At 40.6% G+C, this 22,277-nt stretch overlaps 3 protein-coding genes across 10 annotated transcripts in view; 1 reads left to right on the plus strand and 2 right to left on the minus strand.

Annotated features, from left to right (window-relative positions):
- LOC109869206 (calmodulin-binding transcription activator 1) overlaps positions 1 to 6,080 on the minus strand; it is a 435,704-nt gene extending 429,624 nt beyond the window's left edge. For 5 of the 7 annotated variants that reach the window (XM_031804278.1, XM_031804275.1, XM_031804274.1 and 2 more), the window contains exons 1-2: positions 5,892 to 6,080; positions 887 to 988 (exon numbers count right to left, since the gene is read on the minus strand). In XM_031804278.1, coding sequence (XP_031660138.1) covers positions 887 to 988; positions 5,892 to 5,916 — 127 coding nt within the window. In that variant the 5' untranslated portion in view covers positions 5,917 to 6,080. The remainder of the gene's footprint in view (positions 1 to 886; positions 989 to 5,891) is intronic. The other 2 variants (XM_031804272.1, XM_031804276.1) reach the window with 2 other exon arrangements.
- A 1,140-nt stretch (positions 6,081 to 7,220) lies between these two features.
- Positions 7,221 to 15,827, plus strand: LOC109869604 (dnaJ homolog subfamily C member 11-like). Of its 2 annotated transcripts, none has more exons than XM_020459843.2 (16): positions 7,221 to 7,350; positions 9,083 to 9,212; positions 9,371 to 9,444; positions 9,612 to 9,713; positions 9,817 to 9,945; positions 10,066 to 10,188; positions 10,397 to 10,470; positions 10,575 to 10,764; positions 10,880 to 10,965; positions 11,514 to 11,630; positions 13,030 to 13,185; positions 13,909 to 13,978; positions 14,127 to 14,184; positions 14,297 to 14,439; positions 14,713 to 14,842; positions 14,961 to 15,827. In XM_020459843.2, exons 1-16 carry the CDS (start codon positions 7,279 to 7,281, stop codon positions 14,984 to 14,986), a joined length of 1,680 nt encoding a protein of 559 aa, XP_020315432.1. In that variant the 5' UTR covers positions 7,221 to 7,278; the 3' UTR covers positions 14,987 to 15,827. The 2 variants fall into 2 exon arrangements, with proteins under 2 accessions (XP_020315432.1, XP_031660146.1); XM_031804286.1 differs by having other exon boundaries at positions 7,303 to 7,424.
- thap3 (THAP domain containing, apoptosis associated protein 3) lies at positions 15,737 to 22,210 on the minus strand. Its single transcript, XM_020459974.2, is given in 6 exon segments — positions 15,737 to 16,414; positions 21,242 to 21,374; positions 21,461 to 21,474; positions 21,583 to 21,647; positions 21,650 to 21,777; positions 21,888 to 22,210. Coding segments are annotated over 6 exon segments (675 nt in total). The 5' UTR covers positions 21,959 to 22,210; the 3' UTR covers positions 15,737 to 16,150.
- Positions 22,211 to 22,277: the final 67 nt, after the last annotated feature.

A 22,277-nucleotide genomic window follows, 5' to 3' on the forward strand; every position in this document is an offset into this window, starting at 1 on the left:
GCGTTAGTCCCGAATCCCAATCACTAAGAATCACAGACTACAACACCAACCAACTCCTTTGCTGCCTCTAAATCTACATCTCAAAGTGTGTTGAGTAAAAACGCAGAGCTTTGAAGCGGCTAAAGCAATATCAAGGAGAACAGTGTAATGAGTGAAGAGCATAACAAGGAGATGTGGTTGATTTCAGTCTCTCTTTTCAAAACACTACTCCAAATACACTTCATTACCTAGATCAACAGAGTCATTGACAGTGGAGGAACTGTAAAGGAAGCTGCTGTGGTCTTTAAGCATGAAGAAAGAAGTCACTTTCACAGAGACACAAACTGCTCTACGACGCTCCAGCATGCATGGCAATCTTTTCATTACCGGAATGTTGTGAATTCAAAGGAGGCTCCTCTTGATTAGGCTAGCTGTTAAAACTGAAATTATGCTTATCAGGGCCATAGAAACACTTCTAGCATTTAGCAAACATAGCAGCCTTATCCCAGTGCATTCCTCATCCAGATGAATGGATAGGAGAGCTTCTAGCTCCAAGTGGTAGCCTTCCTTCTCTTTCAGGGCCTGACCTGCTCCTGATCTCCTGGCATCAACCTGAAACAATCACTCTTAGTTAACGACAACACTTCTGCTATTGACAGCATGATCCCGTAAAGCAGACACTTCAATCACCAGAGCAGCAAGCTCCTCTCCGGTCCAGGAGGAACACCCAGAGCAGAAGAGGAGAGGAGAGGAGGAGGGGGTGGGGGTGGGGGGGGGGGGGGTCAGATGAAAATCAAGAGGTAAATAAATGAATCGATGAATGAATAATAGATGTGCCAGCTATAGTGGGCTCTCGGAGCAGAGCACAGTGCCACGGGGGGATGCAGTATTATTAACACTCTCTTACTGTTCATCTCTGTGTCATCACTGATACTCTTAGGAGGAGCATGGCCGGCATAACACACAGCTGATCTGTACATTCGATCCGGATTACGAATTTTCTTCAGTCCTTCAGGAGGCAAAAAGAGAGTAGAGAAAATCGAGGAAAAGAAGTAGGGTATTCTCCCAGATGCTTACAATAGCCCAGTACAGCCCTGTTTCTTTCCCCCATGCAAACACATTGACAGACAGGACAGTGAAGATGTTTACCTGCAAACAACAGATTAGAAACAAACCCCACAATAATGTATCTATGGCTTGAGTTATTCAGGAGACAGAATTATTACAGACACAACAGAAACTGGATAACAGTACTACTCCTAGCCCTGACCTTGGCTTAACCTAAACCCCTGGATTGTGAAGAGTTAGCCTGCAATATAGTATCATGACCAAAAGAAACAACTAACAGGACGGGTGATCAGCACTATTCACTGCCGAGGTGTAAAGATAACATATTTCAGCAAAATAGTCATCCACAGCTATACAGTGGGCTATATTCAAAATAGTAAATGCTACTGACAAAGAGCAAAGTGGTACACCTAAGCTCCAATAAGCATGGTCATACACCCCAAAATATTTCCACCACCAGGCATCTCTAGTGAAAAGTGAAGGAAATATTTTGATATTAGGTGCACAGTTGAAACTTTCACAGACATAAAAAAAATTTAACACACCATTTATGCAAGTGGGAAAAGTGGTTCATGAGTAGTTCTATGTCACTGTTGAAAGTTCAAGACTGACACTTCAGCTGTCACTGAGTCTGGCACATTTTATTTTACATCTCAATGATCTTAGAGATCATATTTCCAAACAGTTCTGACAGGCCTAGCATACAATACACCTTATTTTAAAAATCTAACAAAAAATAAGTCGTTGCATCATGGTTTTATACATATGTAGAATAACTCAAGAGTTCTAAATTAGCTATTAAAAAACAAAACATGCGTATCAGACAATCTGACAGATCCAGCCTGATTGATTTGTTCCATAGCATAGTGCCAGACATTTTGCTTGCTCGTTGGTATAGTCCTACATGATTGCTTATCTATTCTATTCATTATTTTTTTCTATGCTGCTGAATAATGCATCTCTTGGTTTAAACGAACAGTTCTATTTTTTTCCCCTATTCTGGGAATGGTCCCTAATGACGAGTGAAGGGGCTAGCAATCAGGCTCATTGTAGGCCTGGCTGGGTTTGATTCAGGTCGATATTGGTCCACATCACATCAGTAGTAAGCTGGATGAATCAATGTGATCAATCAGAGAGGGCCTTGGCGGCATAGAGACAGACTGGTCTAAGGTATGACACCACCTGTCATCGGCAGCCAGAGTCTGGAGCACGGAGGGAGCAGACTTCCATCCATCCACACCTCACTAATTCAATTAAGGAAAAGGAAAAATCTCCAGCCTGATTCCTGGTTGATTCCACACAGAACTATACAAAGGAATGGCTGAGGAAAAAACGGCCTGTCTGAGATCAGGGGGAGAAGGTCACTTGTTCGTTGATGTAACACTAGGCTACAGCCTGACTGAAGTTAATGACTGTGTGATTTCCAGATGACTTATTCTATTTTTGCAATCTGTGAACTTTCCAAACCCAGACAGACATCAACTATAAATAGGCCCCTACCATATTTGTTTGCAAAAGCATTGATACTTTTAAAGTGTATTATAGCCTCTCTTACTCACAGGTCTACAGTATAGTATGACCATATATCACATTCAAGTTGACCTACAAGGTTATGTTTTCTCTGTTGAGGAAGATACCCTTCAGTGAGAACATGTTATAACCAGGTAAAGTGTACTGACCCAGAGATAGGCTAGGCTACAGAGGAGAGAAATGGCCTTCTGTCTACAGACCAAGGAGACTAAGTTAGTGGAGTTTATATAAGAAACATATCTGGCATTGCCTCTGTCCACTTCACACCCTTTATAAATACATGATCACCACTCTGAAGTCCTGAAGGATTCAAAGGTGTCGGGGGTTTACTTTAAAGTCTAAATTGAGAAGGAAAGATGTGTCACTTTATTGGAATGATCTTCATTCAACACCTGCTATTTCCGTTCCCTCCGTGACTAGTAGTATTCTTAGACTCACTGTTCTTTAGGAAGTGTTGGGGAAAGCCCTATCCCCCAGGGTCTAGCAATCAGTTAGATGGGTCAGAAGTAACTCCTGGTGTTACTCTGTACAAAGAAGACCACTGAGAGAGACTGGCTCATATCCCCATGGGAGTAGCACAGGATGTGACCTACAGTGCCATCAGGAGACCTGCCAAACAAGCAAACTATACCTATAGCCCCCACCCCACCACAGTCCAGGTGCTTCAAGGACAAAGGGATAAAAGAGATGGTGTTAATACCTGTGGGAGGATTACTGGATATACAGGAAAACGGTAGTGCATTAGTAGCAGTGCTGAAATAATATAATATTATAGATTTTTTTTTTTTTTTTAATCTCTAGGCCTAGTCTATTCCATATTCTTCACATGTTCCTTTACTGAGACACATCATTGGATAACCGATTTTAAATTAATATTGGATAGAAAAACAAAGACTGGATGACTATTCTATGTAAAAGCTACCCGGCTCCAGATTGCCTGAGAGGACATTGTGTTTATGTGGAGGCATGAAGCACTCTCTCTCTCTCCTCCTTCATCCTCCCCCTCCCCCTCCTTCACTGACCAACCTCACAGGAACACCGAAAATAACTCAACCTGCTCAGCAATGGGAGTTTCAAGTCAGGGTTTCAGTAAAAGCTCCTGGTGATGGAGAGGCAAAGAAATTAACAAAGGTAGTGACTATAGATACATTCATCTTGTGTGTATGGATGTAATGCATTAGGTCTAAACGCCACTGTGAAGTAGTAAGTCATTCCTATTACAGAGATAGGTATCCTCCCTTTTTAATTTTGTCATATACATTAGGCCTACTACTACACTTTAAATGTAAAGGTTGTCCCGGTATAGTCATTCCTTTTTCACAGCTCACTACCACCCCCCTGTGGGGTTTTGTTTAGGAGGCTCAGCTCACAGGCTCAGCTCTCTCATCTTTGTTATTGTGGTCTTACACAACAGTATAGGAACACATTGACCATCAGTGTTATCTTTATTGTGTAAACCTAGATCATAAGTATGTATAGTATTTTTATTCTACATTGGAGGTGGCTCAAGCTGTGATAAGGCATACACAAATAGAAAGTACAGGATGGCAACAATTTTTCCCTATTGAGGCTACCAAGCTCACCCTAAATGAACACTCCCCTAATTATTTTGACATCAATAGTTCTCTCTACATTAGTGTGTCAACATGGAACATTTTAGTGTATCTAACTATTTGATGTCTGTTTTAGGTCACTCTATGCATTCCAGATATTGCCAGCCATTTGAAAATATGAGCTCGCTCTTTGTCACCACCCCCTGGTTACATATGAACAATACAACTTAATGTATTTGAAAACATTATGAAGAGCATCGTAGACTAAATGCAAGAAAGCTCGACTGCAGTTTAAAAAACGACGAAGAACAACTCTAATGTTTATGAAAACCGTGCACATTTTTAAGTTTAAAATGCATATACTAAGCCTATATACACTATAGGACTGAATAGGCTGTCCACTAGATTGTATTATTACATACTATCAATAATTATGATGCAGTATACATATACTTCTACTGCAATTAGGATACTAATTATAACATTGATTTTCTTCTAAACAAATCTACTTTGCAGGTAAATATGGTTTAGTCATAATCAAGCTTCATAATAGCCTTAATTAAACAATGTTCATTGTGAACATGTTACGCTTCTAAATGCATGCATTCCTCCTGTCTTATTCTAATTATTTACTATTACTTATTCTATTATGATAACATTTTGATTATTTTGACAATGCATTTTACCTGTCCTCTATAATTTTGACTGTTGAACTAATACTCAAGTGTTATAATCTCCTAATTAAATGACATATTCAAGTCAATATGGATCCAGACCAGATGCACATTTCAACCCAAATTAACTTCAATAGTGAAATAGGCTAGAATATCAAAACTTCCTTTTCAGATTGTCCCTTTGACAGAAAGTTAACACCCTTTTTGGCTAAATTAAAAACGCTCTTTAGAATCTTTACTATCCATCACATCTGAGACACATCTGGTGGCATTCAATTCCAAAGCTGTGTATGGTACAACATTCTAGTTTTATTTTTATTTATATATATATATATATATATATTATAGCAAACATCGACATGATTATAAAATAACACTTTTAACTGAGCAATAATATAATGTTGTCTGTAAGACCGACACCAGCTAAAATCTCACTCGATAGGGTAGTTCCCTTTCCCTTTCAGGAACCTCAACCAACGGGTGATCTCGTCGAGTAAATAAAAAGATTGTCCAGGACTTGCAAGCAAGCATTTTTGTTACCAGACATGGTCACTGGATGGCTAAAATGCATTCTAAGCAAACTAAACTACAATCTAACGTTTGATACGTAGGGTGTTATAGATATTCCATGTCAAATAGCCTATGTAATAGCTTGCTTGCGTTTATGTAATAAAAACAAGCTTATTTTCAAAGCTGGATAAATAGAAGAGAAGTTGGCAATGACATGTTGTTGTCATTAACTTAGCTTGTTTTATAGCTATTTAGCTTGCTGCTTCACTGAACTGAATCTAGAATAAATTAGGATTATACAATCCGGCTCTTAGATCATGCTGGCTATTTTGTCTTCTTGTTTTTATCATGTGTAGGCTCTGATGGGCATAGCTGGCTAGAAGGCTAGCTAATATTAGCTGGCTAGGTAATGTTGTCTCCACGTTTAGCTGCCTGGTATTTCGGAGGAAATACAAGAGTGCTATTCTTGTAAAAACTCCACGTCTCTCATCACATATTTCACCAAAGTCTGACTTTAAAATATTGTATATCACATAGTTGTCTTACTGGTAAATTAATCCCATTATATCTCTCTTACCTTCCGGCTTGTTTTCGGCAGCCATTTCCCCTTCGCGCGCAACATCCTCCTCCTCCTCACGACCGTGGGTACCACGCGCGTGCACGGCGAGGACAGCACGAGGAGGGACTCGAGGAGCAGCAGCGAGTCCAGCCAATGCAAACTTACCATTGGTTGTGAGGCAATGACTGACAATGTTACTCTGGAATGGCTAGTGACATCAAGAAAAAACACGCATCCAATGCAACTACCAGACCACGTCATTGGCCGAAAGGTAACACCTCAAAAGTAAATGAACCAATCTGCTTTGGAATGGACTAATAATTATGTTATAATGACGCCATTTGGAATTGGGCATGAAGTCATAGTCTATGTCAGATTCAAATGTATACTGCTTAGATTAGGCTACATACAATAATTTCATAAAGTTAGCCATTTAGCTTATGCAACAGAAAAAAACGTATACATACATGTAAAGTGTTTATATAGGCTAATTGATAGTAGACGTTTACTATCCCTTTCTGCAGCTCTAACCATTTGAATCTACCACCCTGTGTTTTCTTTCTGCTTCCATTTTGCATTTATGTTGATGTGTGAATTTTCTGTAATTCATGTAATTCGGGGCTCATCTCTAAAGAGACATTGAGACTCGCTGATAAGATAAAGGTTAAATAAAATACAAATAAATGTGTCTCTGATGGGCCAGACGCATGGGTGCTGAAAAGACAGCTCCATTCATCGAGGACGCGGGTGATGTCACTGCGCAGCTATCGACGCGCTCGCACAGCAGCATAGCAAACGGAGCAAAAATAACGAAAATCAAAGCCCCGAAGTCCCTATTCAGAAATACAAGACACTAAAAGCATTAGATATCATTTGAAGAGAGTGAGCATAATCATTATGTGCACAATGCACTGAATATAGCATTATTTTAAAGTTCCGTGTGATAATAAACTTTATCACACGGAATCACGTAATGTGTAATTTAACAACTTTGTAACATTGTAACAATGGAAGACAGTTTTGAAGTGTGAGTGTTCATGAATCTAACCTGTAAAGGAAGCTGACAGAGTTATCATGCATTGTACATTGTTTACCAAACTATTTAAGCAGTTGCCAATTCGGCTACAGAAATAGCACTAATGGTTGTTGTTGTTGCAATTTTTAACTGAACATCTTCTTAGGCACTATTTTGTGCCATAATAAGAAAAAATAACGTCCATTTGAGATAAATTATTGATCAAATAGATTTATATAGCCTAATTTACGCAAAAATATTTCTGGTGCGCCGTGACGCTGTCAATATGTTGGTAGGCATGCTTGATAAAGACATCCAGTCCACAAGGTGGCAACAGTGGTGAGATTTGACAGATACAGACCGGAAAGGGGGGAATGAAAGGTTGTTAACATGGCGCCGGCCTTGGAAGACGGTGAATTTGACAACGATGATTACTATTCTTTACTTAATGTCAGAAGAGAGGTACGGCATGTTTGGATGCTGTTCGGATGTGTTTGTGTGGATATTTTGAGAAGTGATTTCATAGTCGGTTTGATGTAAGTTTTCTGGAACAAATAAATGTATGCGGCGTACCGTTTTGCAGCCGGATAGCTAGCTAAGTCAGTTGACCCCCGTTTATGGTTGGGCGCGTTCGAGAGGATCCCTTTTGTCAAGCCCATCGTTACTCACCCCTTTCAAACTGTTGCATTATGGGGATAATATTGTCTGGGGTTTGTTTACATGTCGGCTGCATGAACTTTACAAAAAACTTGATCAAAGGTCATTTAAGTTTTTAATTGCAGTCGACTGAACGTTTCTGGTTTTGTTCCCCAACTTCATCCTGCAGCCATCTTCTTTGTTGGGAGGCCCTATTGTCAATCAGTAACAACATTGATGATATTAGAGGCTCTCTCCCACCAATTGATTTTACAATGTATAACCTTATGTTTGTGTGTGATATGGAGGATGTTTATTTCAACATTATAAAGAAACGTTTAAAAACAATGCCAACACTGCCATGTTGCACTGAGCCTCGCTGTTGGAAAACAACATTAGTGTCCGACTTTCGGCTGTCTACAGTCGGTTGCTTTAGCCTTAACACTCGAACAAGCCCATTGATTTCAGACTTGGATAAAATGTGGCTGAGCAAATGTACATTAACTGATACTATTTATACAATTGTTAACACGCATCACCCGTATCTAACATTAGCTGCTAACCAATAAATATGTGTAACTAACGTTACTAGCTCGTCAAAGTAAAGTTAGTTGGCACAAGTTAGGCAGCTAGCCAACCAACATTGAGTGATTGGTGACAAGGACATTATCCCTGACTTTTGTCCATGCCATCGTAGAATAGATGGCGGGTATGGTCTGTTTTTCTCTTATACATTATTTGAGTCGTCTATGCAGATATTGTCCGTGATCGAGAGCATCAAGTGTAAACCAATGACTATATATGAATGGACAATGCCACTGGTCACGTGACACCATTCATTCCTATGTGAAGACTCAATAGCGCATTGAGACATAGCATGCGTAGTTAGAACTACTCCAGGAAGTAACATTGCAGGCTAGCTCGGTGCTGCCCCCTCTCATTGAGAAACTCAAGTTGAAGGTCGACCGGGGTACTGCAGACTGCCATTAGCAACTAAACTTGTTTGCGATTTTAAAATGATCGTTTCAAGGATACCTGGTGTATTAGAATCAATTATTAGTACCATGCTTGTCTTCGAATGTTGTATTTACGTAAAGATTGCCATTTGTTCATTTACTATAATGGGGGATCCTGTTTTCTACAAACAATGCCTGCAGTATCGCGGTCATCCTTGAATTTCCGTGGCTTCAGCGTTTCATTCGGTGATGTCATTCCCTCTGAGACCTTGAAGTAGTTGTCTCCCTTGCTCTGCGAGGGCTGCGGCTTTTATGGAGCGATAGGTAACGAAGTTTCCTGGGTGAAACGTCGTGTTCAGAGGGGTCCCTGGTTCGAGCCCAGGTTAGGGCAAGGAGGGAGCGGGAGCAAGACTGTTACACATGCAAGTGCACTAGCTGCTTGGCTTGATAGTTAGGCCTCAAGTGCACCATGTAATGTTAGGTCGTCACTTCAAAACCCTTTGTTGTAAAGATGTATTTGTTTACTTGGAATCATATTAACTAGCTAGTACTTTCTCATAAGTAAGTTGAAGTTCTCATGTTTTCTACTGTTCATCTATTAGGCATCACAGGAGGAACTGAAGGGGTCATACAGGCGACTGTGCATGCTCTACCACCCAGACAAGCACAGAGACCCTGAATTGAAAAGGCAGGCGGAACAGCTCTTTAACCTAGTGCATCAAGCTTATGAAGGTAAGAAGAATCTGAGACTGTGACTTCATGCCATATTTCAATCATGGCTTCACTCCGTTTCAGCTGAACATTTAGGTGAACTTGCTCGTTGTTGTCTCTGGATTCTATGTATCTGAACCTTTCATTGGAACTGATCAGTTGCATGTTTCTCCCTGTAGTCCTTAGTGACCCACAGTCACGAGCTATCTATGACATCTATGGCAAGAGAGGACTGGATGTTGAAGGATGGGAGGTAAGTACAGCATTTTCTTTTGGGCTTGCCTTTATAATATATATATATATATATATATATACACACACATAGGCTACTGTGGCAGGAAGTACTATATATGTTAATTGTCAGGCTAATGAGTGTCGCTGATCATCAGGCAGAAATGGCTCATGTCTTACTGATTCTAGGTGGTGGAGAGAAAAAGATCACCAGTAGAGATCCGAGAGGAGTTTGAGCGTCTGCAGAGAGAGAGGGAGGAGAGACGGCTACAGCAGAGGACCAATCCCAAGGTCTAATGTTTATTTGTGTGTGAGTTTGTGTGCTGTATTAGTGACTATAGGACTGAAACCCTGCTGTTGCATGATCATTTATTGATGTGACTGTCTCATTCAGGGGATGATCAGTGTGGGTGTAGATGCCACAGACCTCTTTGATCGCTATGAGGAGGATTACGAGGATGTGCCTGGAGGGGGCTTCCCACATGTTGAGATCAACAAGATGCACATATCACAATCCATAGAGGTAATAGAAAAGCTCGAAATGGGTTTGAAAAGTTCTTAAAATATGTGTATGGGTAGAAGTTTGGCTAACAGACCACCACATTGGAAAACTAGGTGTAATGTTATTTGTTACCTATTGCAGGCCCCCCTCACCACCTCAGACACAGCTGTTCTCTCTGGCTCCCTCTCAACCCACAATGGAAACGGAGGAGGAAACATTAACGTGGCACTGCGGAGAGTCACCTCTGCTAAGGGCTGGGGGGAGGTCAGGAACCATTCAATCATTTACAGTTTCTACCTACATATGCACATATAGACACTCACACACACTGCATACTAGTGCTTTCAAATGCTCACACACCTAAAAAAAAACATGCAAACAAACAATTATCACATTTGTGTTCTATTTTACACTGAGTAGCACAATGTGAAAGTTCTATTTTAGACTGAGAGGTTATTTGTTTATCCACCAGGTGGAGTTTGGGGCAGGAGACACACACGGGCCCCTCTTAGGTATGAAGATATTCCGCAACCTCACAGCTCGCTGGTAAGTCAAGATTCCAGAACATTAGAAATCTGTAAAGCAGCATCCCATTGTGTTTGGGCTACAGTTGAGTCAGAAAAGATGTAGAATGACTTGTTTTTCTCCAGCTTTGTGACTGCTCAGTGTGGACTCCATTTCTCGTCCCGGGGCGTGCGGCCTGGTTGCACCACGATGCTGGCTCGGCACCTGGACAAGAACACCATGGGCTACCTGCAGTGGCGCTGGGGCACCCAGTCCTCCATGAACACCAGCATCGTCAGGGACACAAAGACCAGCCACTTCACCTTGGCCATGCAGGTCAGCACAGCATAATATAATTAAATAGTGCAATTGTAGTATAAGAAGGGACTGCTGTCTGTTGCGGATGTATTCTCTATTTCCTGTCCTAACCGTATTTGTTGGCCCTCTGCAGCTTGGGATCCCTCACTCCTTCATGATGATGAGCTACCAGTACAAGTTCCAGGATGATGACCAGACCAAAGTCAAGGGCTCAATCAAGTATGTCCACTTTTATAATAAGATTTGAACATTTGGGCCTCCCGAGTGGTGCAGCGGTCTGAAGCGTCCCTACAGACCCGGGTTCAATCTCAGGCTGTGTCACAACCGGCCGGGAGTCCCATAGGGTGGCGCACAATTGGCCTAGCGTTGTTAGGGGTGGGTTTACTTATCCCATCCCGCTCTAGCGACTCCTTGTGGCAGGCCGGGTGCCTGCAGGCTGACTTCGGTCGTCAGTTGAACAATGTTTGGTGCAGCTGGCTTCCGGGTTAAGCGGCGGGTGTTTAGAAGCGCGGGCTGACGGGTCATGTTTCGGAGGATGCATGACTCGACCTTCGCCTCTCCCGAGGCTGTTGGGGAGTTGCAGCAATGAGGCAAGATCGTAATTGGATATCACGAAAAGGGGGGTAAAATACAAAAAAATTCAGATTTGAACATTTGTTTGTTTTGATAAATGGAGGCCATTGAACCTTAGAACTGAAACATTTTATTATAAATCAGTTCATGGACAATATAGGAAGACTTACTGACTGTCTGTCATTGTCTTGTAGAGCTGGCTTTTTTGGGACGGTGGTGGAGTATGGTGCAGAGAGAAAGATCAGTCGGCACAGTGTCTTGGGGGCGACTGTCAGTGTAGGAGTACCTCAGGGCGTCTCCCTCAAGATAAAGTAAGTATGGCTCAGTTCTTCTTAACCAAACCTCAGTACAGTAGTTGTTGGCATAAGGCATTTGGGTTATTCTTGAGTAGTGGCATTTTTTTAAAATGTATTTTGTACATCTTCTAAATCAACTAATATGGTGACTTAATGACTTTTACTATATTTGACCGTTATCATAACATTGTGCCATCAGTAGGAGTAGTAACACCAATGACACATTTTAGGTCATTAAGGATTTTCTTTAATGGCGGCCACAGATTCTCAAAGCGAAGGTCATTAACACTTTTCAAAAGTGTGAAGTGATATGATTTATCATTTTTGCTCACAATTTAATTTCCCTTCATTTAAATTGAGTAAAACCAATGACATGATGTATTTACACCAAATTATCAGTGGAATCCTATATTTTGACATACTAAAAAGGTGTGATTAGCTAATCATTTTCTTTCTTTCAACTATACCCCTCCCCGATTAGTTTGCCACTGGAGGGAATGCTCAAGGTCGTTGTATATCTTTGTAATGAGGGATTTTTAAGGAGATAGCACCATTGACAAGACTTAGGGACACATATTATAGTTATGTCTATACAATATATGAAATACTTTTGTTTACTTTCTAGCATTCAAAATAATAGATATCTCCAAAACATGTCACTACTTGGCAATTCCAGGTTAACAGTCAGTCATCATTCTGTTACCAAACTTTGCATCTGCTCAGTTCTTGTTTTTGTAAAATGTTCAGTGGAAATTGTTAAAAGTAGTCCATGGTTTACTACTTAAAGGTAGTCAGCAACAGTGCTACAGTATGTTTCCATCCCATCCAGACTCTGTGATAAACAGAAAGTCTGTGATAAACAGGAAGTGTGCCTGCTCTGGTCTTGGCACGTGCACTTTAGCAACAGCTCAGATACACTGTGATTATGTATCAGAGTGAGATTTTTATTTGTCAATTGGCAGCCAAGCACCGATCATCATGTCACCAGCATACAAAAAAAACAACTCCATATTTATTGGAAAGAAGCATCGAGCTCATGACCGTTCACCACCCTGTGAAGTTCATCGTAACTTAATTCATCTGTAGCCTAATAAATTGTGTATTGTTTTAAAAGTCATGGGTGGACCACACAATATCATAGCGTGACTGCAAGTTTACTGCGACGTGATGGTCATTCTATCAACAGATGTGCAAGAAAACATTTTCACTGCCATTTGTTTCGCATGATTTATTTCACCAACAAAAATGGTTATCCACACCTGTCTTATATATTGTTCTGTCGCCATTTGGACCGTTTACTGGCATCAGGCCCGTCGTGAGTTTATTTGACATTTTTTAATACAACAGATACTTTACTCACGTAAAAATGGTTCGATGGAAACTTCGTTATTGATGATTCATCTTATTTGTACAGGCTGAACCGAGCCAGCCAGACATATTTCTTCCCCATCCATCTGACTGACCAGCTCCTGCCCAGTGCAGTGTTCTACGCCACGGTTGGACCACTCGTCTTCTACCTCGCTATTCAGAGACTCGTCATCAGGCCCTACGTGCGTTCCCAGAAGGAACAGTAAGACTGCCCACTTATCTACACTTCATGTTAGTCTGTCACTATTTAAACTGCTCATTGTGCGATGGCCTTACAGCTTCGTAGCTTGGCTTTACTAATAGAAGTCATAGTAAACTAATTGTGTGTGTGCATATTTAGTTATTTTAAAGTGCTTTTTTTCCCTCGTTGTGGATTTGTTTTTATTGCTTATATCTGGTGGTTTCGAGACAGATTTTTGGCTTGGTTAGTTAGCTAGCTGGCTAGTGTTTGTTAAAAAAAAACAAATGCATTTGGACTTTTTATTTCACCTGGCTGCCTGTTCATGATCTTTTGAGAGCATCATGTGAGGAGTCGCTTTAAGCGTGATAATAATGGGAGACAGAAGAATCCAGCAATGCTGAGGCAGAGGTCTCGTAGTGAGGACGACTGGATACTATTCTGAACTGTGTTGTGAGCTTTCTAGTGCAAAGTGGGTGCTTCACAGAGCAGAAGTCCAGTGCCTATATGACTAAGGCTGGTTCCCAGACTTGCCCTCACCAAGACTCCATTTCTATAATCTACCATCCTCTGACCAGTTCTCTCCTCTCAAACCATGAGCTGACCCTCTCCATCTGCAGAGGATGCAGCCTTCATATCGCATTGTTTGTTTCTTACGAAGCGCTTTCAGATTTCTATTATGAAAAACGCTGTAGAAGTTCAATAAATGTATTATTAATTCATCCATTATGCCTCTCCACTGTCTAGGGACCTGGAGAAGCACCGGGAGAGTTCAGCCTCGGACATTGCTAGGAAAAGGCAGGAGGCAGAGTCTGCTGTGAGTTCACTATGTCTCCTCATAGAAATACATAATGTATATCGGCATCAAGCAAACACACATTCCTTACAATATGATTAGATGCTCTATTGGTCTCTTGTGTGTGAATGTTAGCAGCTTGATCTGACATCTCGATTTTCTTCTGAAGGTTTTGCTAATGCAGGAATCTGTGCGCAGGATCATTGAAACTGAGGAATCTAAAATGGGTAAACGGGCTTCTGTCAGCACCAGAAGTGATCAGTATAACAACATGTTACAGAAGCTATAAAATGAGTTGAGTGACTCAACATGCTGACTGGATAATGTTTCCTGGATCAGGTCTCATCATCCTCAACGCCTGGTACGGCAAGTTTGTGACGGACAACAGTCAGAAGCATGAGAGGGCAAAGGTCATCGATGTGACTGTTCCGCTGCAGTGCCTGGTGAAGGACTCCAAACTCATCCTCACCGAGGCCACAAAGGTATACAGCCATAGTTACTAGACTAATAACTTAGTTTCCAGGAGTTCCCTTTCCTTTGGCATTACTGAATGCAAAATGTCAGTATTAGTCATTTTGGTCCATTCAAATTTTTTCTGAGTATGATACATGGTACAGTACATGGTACTGATATTGTTAATGCCATTTTTTGGGTTACAGAAACACACCATAAAACTATAAACTGCCTTAGGTGTAATAAGTAGGGTTGACAGGTCTGTGATGATGACTGATGTTGTTTGTGTGTTGTCCTCCCAGTCAGGACTACCTGGGTTCTATGACCCCTGTGTGGGGGAGGAGAAGAGTCTGAAGTTACTGTATCAATTCCGGGGAGTGATGCATCAAGTCCTCTCTCCTGAAGGGGAAGCACTCAGGATACCAAAACAATGTAGGTGGCCTTACCAATGTGTCTGCTCAACTACATGAGTTTCATTTCTTAAATCAAACTGTATTTCTGTTCAACAGTATTCAATTGCTGTTTTTTTTTCTCCCTTTCCCTCATGTAGCTCACAGGATTGATGCCGACACATAGGAACCTCTTTTCTGGACCGAATGGGACATTACACAACGTTAAACTGATAGTTTGACAATGGATGGACAGACTTGTATTATAGAGACACCAATTTTACCCCTTGTGTCCTCAAAAAAGTCCTGCATATCCCCTCTTTATGTTGTCCATAGGAGGAGAAATGGCAGAAACTTACTCAACAGGGGGTTGCCCTATTGAATGAAAATCAGTCTAAAGTCACTTAAAATGGGATGGTCGTAATCTCAAAGTTCTCCCTTTTCAGGTATGGCTCGTAATGGATGACTCAGTACTGTATGGACACTGCAGTGCCTATGTGACCCTCTTGAATGTATTCATGCACTTCTATATATTTGCCATATTATTAAAATCTCTTCCAAGCTGCAATAGCCCAGTTTGGAAATTGAGCTGAAAAAAAAAAATTCACACAATTGTTTTGTACAACAAACTATTAGTCAAAAGATTAACCCGAAGTTGATTGGAAGTGTACCCCACCTTCTGTATGGTTTGAACTGTCAGATCAATGTATCTACTGACATGATTGCCCAATAAGGCTATGTCATCTGGGTGTTCCTGTGCCTGACAGGTCAGTGAATAGTACAAGGCTGACCTGACTCTGATAACATGACATACTGTACTTAAAGTACAGAAAAAAACAGGCATGAGATGTAGGCCTATATTCAGTTATGTAACTTGAGTGGTTTATTGACATGTACATCTAATGCATTTACACTTTAGTTCTAGGGAATGTATTAGAAAACGTATGTGTTCATGAAATTGTATTTTTGAAATATATATATATATTAAAAACATTCAGGTCATGTTTGTAGAGGCCTACATGCGCAAATGTCAATGGAATATTTTTCAACTTCATTTGTGTCTTAATCCTTGATTGATTTTAATTCAGGAATAAAAACTCAGTCCAGGAAGGTCCCTTTAAACTCGTGGGAAAAGTATACTATATTATCCAAAGAATGGTTTTGTAGATGTCAGCAAGATGGATAGGGCTGCAAAGCTTTCCAAAATAAATATTTTGCACTCATTGACCAAGAGGAAATTGGAAAGTCTGTCTTCAAGACTATGTTTTCAGAAGCGGATCAGCAAATGAATGTAACTCCTTGTGTTCCAATACAAAATAGCTTTCCAATAAAACCAATGTCAATCAATGGGTCAGCTGATATCATTCACAGCTATCCTCTGTACACCTGGCCATATAGATACGTTACCAGCAGCCCTGGACAGATTCGTCCAGCTGCGTAGACTTGACAACTCGGCGCGTGCTGCCTTCAATTTGAACCTCATCTTGTTGATCACCTGGCTCTTCATTTGTAACCTTCTGTTGAGCCATTTGTTGGTATCCAAGGCTTTGAATAGTTGGGCCTTCACTGCACACGGGTCGGACAGCGAGTAACTGTGATCGGAGATGACGACATGCTAAATAAAGAAAATCAGTTATGACTGATAATCATTTCAGGTGTTTAGATGCAATGTGATACTGCAGAAATGTCTGTAACAACCCTATGGCTCAGTCTCAAACCATACAGAATACAATGTTGCACAAGACTCACATAGAAGTTGAGTATTAGAAGACTGACTGGGTAGGGTAAAGACTAGCTAAGAATGCTCAACTTCAAGATATACATAATATCACATCTCAATGGAGTTGAGTGGCAATTAGTTTTGGCCAATGCTGTGTATTAATCCTGGATGGCTGATGCTTGGCCATTGAGTGGCTTTGAATCCACCGGTCATTCCATAGGAATTACTGGAATTTCAATTAAATGTTACAAGTATTGTTTTGTTGTAGTGGGGACAGTAACATTAGTACTATAAACAAAATACTTGAAGGAAAATGTTTTATATTTTTATGTTAAGCTAACAATATCATTTAAAAGTATGTGTTAAGGTGTCTGTTATAGAATAAATGTGTCAAAACAAATGTAGACATTAACAAATACATTTCTATTGATGGGTTTGCTAACAACTTCACTAAAACGATGTGTGCGCTTCCAGGGGGCAGAAGTCGGTGTGTTGTGATTCTGCATGGCCAAGTTGCTAGCAAGAATGACAAATCTTGTTCTTGATACCATGTCTTGTTTTGAGGTGTTTTGACTGATTTCATGTCAATGCTAATATGGCTCAAATTCTCTATCTACACTGAACAAAAATATAAAAGGCAATATATAAAGGGTTGGTCCCATGAGCTAAAATTAAAGATCCCAGAAATGTTGCATTAGCACAAAATGTTTATTTTTCTATATCCTTGCTAGGGAGCATTTCTCCTTTGCCAAGATAATCCATCCACCTGACAAGTGTGGCATATCAAGAAGCTGATTAAACAAGATTGTTACACAGGTGCACCTTGTGCTGGGGGGCAATAAAAGGCCACAGATATCTCATATTGAGGGAATGTTTCCAGAGAATGTAATGCTTATTTCTCTACCATAAGCAGCCCCTGTTTTAGAGAATTTAGCAGTACAGTGCATTTGGAAACTATTCAGACCCCTTGACTTTTTCCACATTACAGCCTTATAAAATGTATACTTTTTTTTTAAATGGCCTCATTAATCTACACAAAATACCCCATAATGACAAAGCAAAAAGAGGTTTTTAGACATTTTTGCAAATGTATAAAACAGATACCTTATTTACATAAGCATTCAGACCCTTTGCTATGAGACTCGAAATTGAGCTCAGGTGCATCCTGTTTCCATTGATCATCCTTGAGACGTTTCTACAACTTGATTGGAATCCACCTGTGGTAAATTCAATTGATTAGACATGATTTGGAAAGGCAAACACCTGTCTATATGTGGTCCCATAGTTTGACTGTGCATGTCAGAGCAAAAACCAAGCCATGAGGTTGAAGGAATTGTCCATAGAGCTCTAACTGAGCAATCGGGGGAGTAGGGCCTTGGTCAGGGAGGTGACCAAGGACCTGATAGTCACTCTGACAGAGCTACAGAGTTCCTCTGTGGAGATGGGAGAACCTTTCAGAAAGACAAGCATCTCTGTAGCACTCCACTAATCAGGCGGAGTGCTACAGAGTAAAAGGCACATGACAGCCTGTTTGGTTTGCCAAAAGGCACCTAAAGGACTTCGACCATGAGAAACAAGATTCTCTGTTCTGATTAAACCAAGATTGAACTCTTTGGCCAGAATGCCAAGCGTCACGTCTAGAGGAAACCTGTCACCACCCCTACGGTGAAGCATGGTGGTGGCTGCATCATTCTGTGGGGATGTTTTTCAGGGACTGGGAGACTAGTCAGGATCGAAGGAAAGATGAATGGAGCAGAGTACAGAGAGATCCTTGATGAAAATCTGCTCCAGAGTGCTCAGGAACTCAGACTGGGGAGAAGGTTCACCTTCCAACAGGACAACGCAGGAGTGGCTTCGGGACAAGTCTCGATCGAACATCTCTGGAGTAACCTGAAAATAGCTGTGCAGCAAAGCTCCCCATCCAACCTGACAGAGCTTGAGAGGATCTGCAGAGAAGATTGGGAGAAACTCCCCAAATACAGGTGTGCCAAGCTTGTAGCATCATACCCAAGAGGACTCAAGGCTGTAATCGCTGCCAAAGGTGCTTCAACAAAGTATTGAGTAAAGGGTCTGAATACTTATGCAAATGTGACATTTCATATATATATTTATTTTATTTTATACATTTGCAAAAAAAAATACCTGTTTATGCTTTGCCATTATGGGGTATTGTGTATAGATTGATAGGAAAAAACTAATTCATCCATTTTAGAATAAGGCAATAACGTAATAAAATGTGGAAAAAGTCAAGGGGTCTGAATAGTTCGCGAATGCACTGTATATCTAACCGGCCTCACAACTGCAGACCACGTGCAACCATACAAGCACAGGACCTCCACAACTGGCTTCTTCACCTGCGGGATCAGCTGAGAAGAGACACCTGGACAGCTGATGAAACTGGATTTGGACAAGCACAACCAAATAATGTCTGCACAAACTGTCAGAAACCTTCTCAGGGAAGCTCATCTGCGTGCTTGTCATCCTCGCGAAGGTCTTGGCCTGATTGCAGTTTGGCATAGTAACCAACTTCCGTGGACAAATGCTCACCTTTGATGGCCACTGGCACGCTGGAGAAGCGTGCTCTTCATGGATGAATCCTGGCTTCAACTGTACTGAGCAGATGGCGGTTTGCGGATGTCAACGTTGTCAACAGAGAGCCCCATGGTGGGGTAATGGTATGGGCAGGAATAAGCTATGTACAACAAACACAACTGCATTTTATCGATGGCAATTTGAATGCAGATACCATGACGAGATCCCGAGGCCCGTTGTCGTGCCGCCGCCATCACCTCATGTTTCACCATGATAATGCACTGCCTCATGTCGCTAAGAACTGTACACAATTCCTGCAAGCTGAAAATGTCCCAGCTCTTACATGCCCTGCATACTCACCAGACATGTCATTCATTAAGCATGTTTGGGATGCTCTGGATCGACGTGTACGACAGCATGTTCATAAAAAGTGAGAAAAACATCTGCCAGGGCAAGGGTATCGATTCACATGGTGAGAGGAATCCACAAGCAGTCTTTCCCAATGTTGACATTGCCTAGAAAATATTATTGAGTTTACCTGTTACCAATGCATCAGGGTAGCGTTCCTTTTCAAAGCTGGCTCTTGTCAAAAACAGACTGAGATCAACGATGAGGCAGGAAAGATTGAACCCTTTGAATCTTATGGCTCTTGAGAATTATGTACTCAGGGCACTTGATTTCAAGGACATAGTTGCAGATTTTGCTGCTTGGAAAATGAGGAAGAAATAATTTTAAGGTAAACCATGATTAAACTTTGTATTAAATGAATGTACTGCATAAGACCTAATGCTCGTCCGCTGGAGATGGTCCAGACAGCTGGCAGAGGCCGCACTATTGTTTTCTTTGCGAAGGCTGTGCGGATGGTAACTGTCCACGGTCCTCCTGAATCAATAGCGGGACCATTCTGTGCAGCCTAGGACATACAACGGTTTGTTATATACTGCATGTTTTGTGGACTTTACCGGATAGACATTTCTCTCTGGTTTTAACCGTGATGATTATGTAAAACAAACAGATAAATATTATGCTTTACTGTGCTGTATTTTAGCCTAGGCCCTATTTCATTTGTTTATTTAGAGAAGACACATGCCTATAATAAAGTAAATTGAATTAAAATGTCCAAAATTAAATACCCTAATCCTGTCTATACATAAATACAATCATTGAAATTAGGCTACTAAAGCATGATTTGGCCACAGAGGATCATTAGCTTCTTTAAAATAAAAAAAATGGATTGTTCTAAATCGCCTACAGTCCGAAGGAAAGGCAGCGTGCACAATAACGGGCAGATTATTGTTGAGTTGCGACTGTCACTGAAAAGTAGAAGCCCAGCCAGGCATATCGCAATATTTCAAAATACAATTGCGGGAAAACATAGTTTGGAAAACAAATGGTATTGCTGTAAAGAGAAGGCAATGAAAATACTAATGTATTTTAGTTATCAAAATTCTCAACTTAATTGAACGAACAACAGTATAGCATATCTTATTGGCACCAGTGGAGAGCATCGGCAAATTCTTAACATATAATACGAATTGTAATTCCTAACATATGAAATGGGTGATGGACATCCACAAATGAATTAATACCATACGAAATGTAACGTATCATACTAAATTGAGTGTCTCTGATTTAAGTACAGAATAATACGACCTGGTTGGTGTCTCCCTTTCTTGTAGGCCTATTATATGGACGACATTCTTTTATAGATATGTTTGTCAGTGTCAGCAAAGTAGGCTACCCGTAATTTGTCATATTAAAAAATATGTGTAATCTCTCACTTCACACACGGAGTCTCTGACTGTAGAATCACTTTGACAGACAATAACAACAAGCTTCACATGTGAAACATGTGTAGGCTATGTAATGATCTATCCTTGTAGGCTATGTAGCAATGTCACATAGATCATTTTCTCTCATTTTAGACAGTCTTTTCATTGTTAAAATAGGCCTAGGCTATATTTTTTTCTCTCAAATGAATAATCTTCCAAGTAATTGAATACAATCATCCGTTTGGATATTCAAATAACAATGCTCATCCCTACTTGTTACTTAAATATCAATTATTTAACGCTTACTGTGTACTTGTGCTTGTCCTGACAGAGTTGTGAGTGGGAATTGGAATCCCTTTGCCACTCAACCCTATTGTATCGTGCGTAGTTGAGAATTCTCAGCTAGGTAAAAGCTCACTTTCTTGTTGCCCTCTGCAGATTTGGATAGTAGTTTCTCTTCTGGGTCCAGGCCATTCTGTGTTTCCATCTTTTCTTGGGACACACTCACACACTTTGGAAGCATTTTGAGCCTTTTTTCCTGACTTTCTTTTCTAGTAATAAAATAAAACCATTAGTTAATAGCCAATAATCAAATAAAATGTTATAAGCCAGTTAGAAAACTTTTTTTTTTGATGACAGGAGGCAAGTTCGCTTAAATGCACACACAAAAAAAGTTAGGCTAATGCACATTCATTAGATACCTAACATTTTTGGAAAAGGTAAGAATCCAATAGATGCTGATGAAATGAGTAGGCCTACCTTAGAATTTGGTGGTGGGAATGTAAAGAGAGTGGGTACAGCATTCCACAGCAGGTTTTTGCGGTGCCTAAACCGCTGAAACAATCTGTAGTAAAATGAAGTGAGCAGATGACCATATGTTTTTTGGGATAATAGTCATCTCGGCATATGTTATCCAGCCATTGTCTAAATACAGTTGGTTTGCTGAAAGGAAATCTGTAGAAGTTAGATATGGTATACAGTGAATTGAGGGAAATCAACACACAATCATGTAAAAAAATATATATGGTAATTGCATTGCGTTGTAATCAAACAATATAACTAACCTGTGAAAAGTAATATCTGTATGTTTGCTGTACCTATTGGTACAGTTATATGCAGAACAACTTTTCGGCATGATATTGCCCTGAACTAAGATGGCGGTCGACGGTCGTCGCCCCTCAGTATATCAAAAGAGTCATCATACCAAATATATCATAATAATATAAATATAAATGAAGCGATTATCCTTGAAAACATGGTTCCGGGGTGGCTATGCGATATAAACTGTGATCTGGTCTAATGTATATGAACCAGAAAAAATGAGGGAGTGGGATGTCTCGCTTCCTCTTCCGTCTCTGATCATATGTCGTAATATACAAGGTATATTCGTCCCATCTCGTACCCCTTTAGACCATCTCTGTTTGGAGAATGTATTGATTAAATGAGTGTGTCTC

This window comes from Oncorhynchus kisutch, linkage group LG24 (genome assembly GCF_002021735.2).
Source record: "Oncorhynchus kisutch isolate 150728-3 linkage group LG24, Okis_V2, whole genome shotgun sequence".
NCBI lineage: Eukaryota > Metazoa > Chordata > Actinopteri > Salmoniformes > Salmonidae > Oncorhynchus > Oncorhynchus kisutch.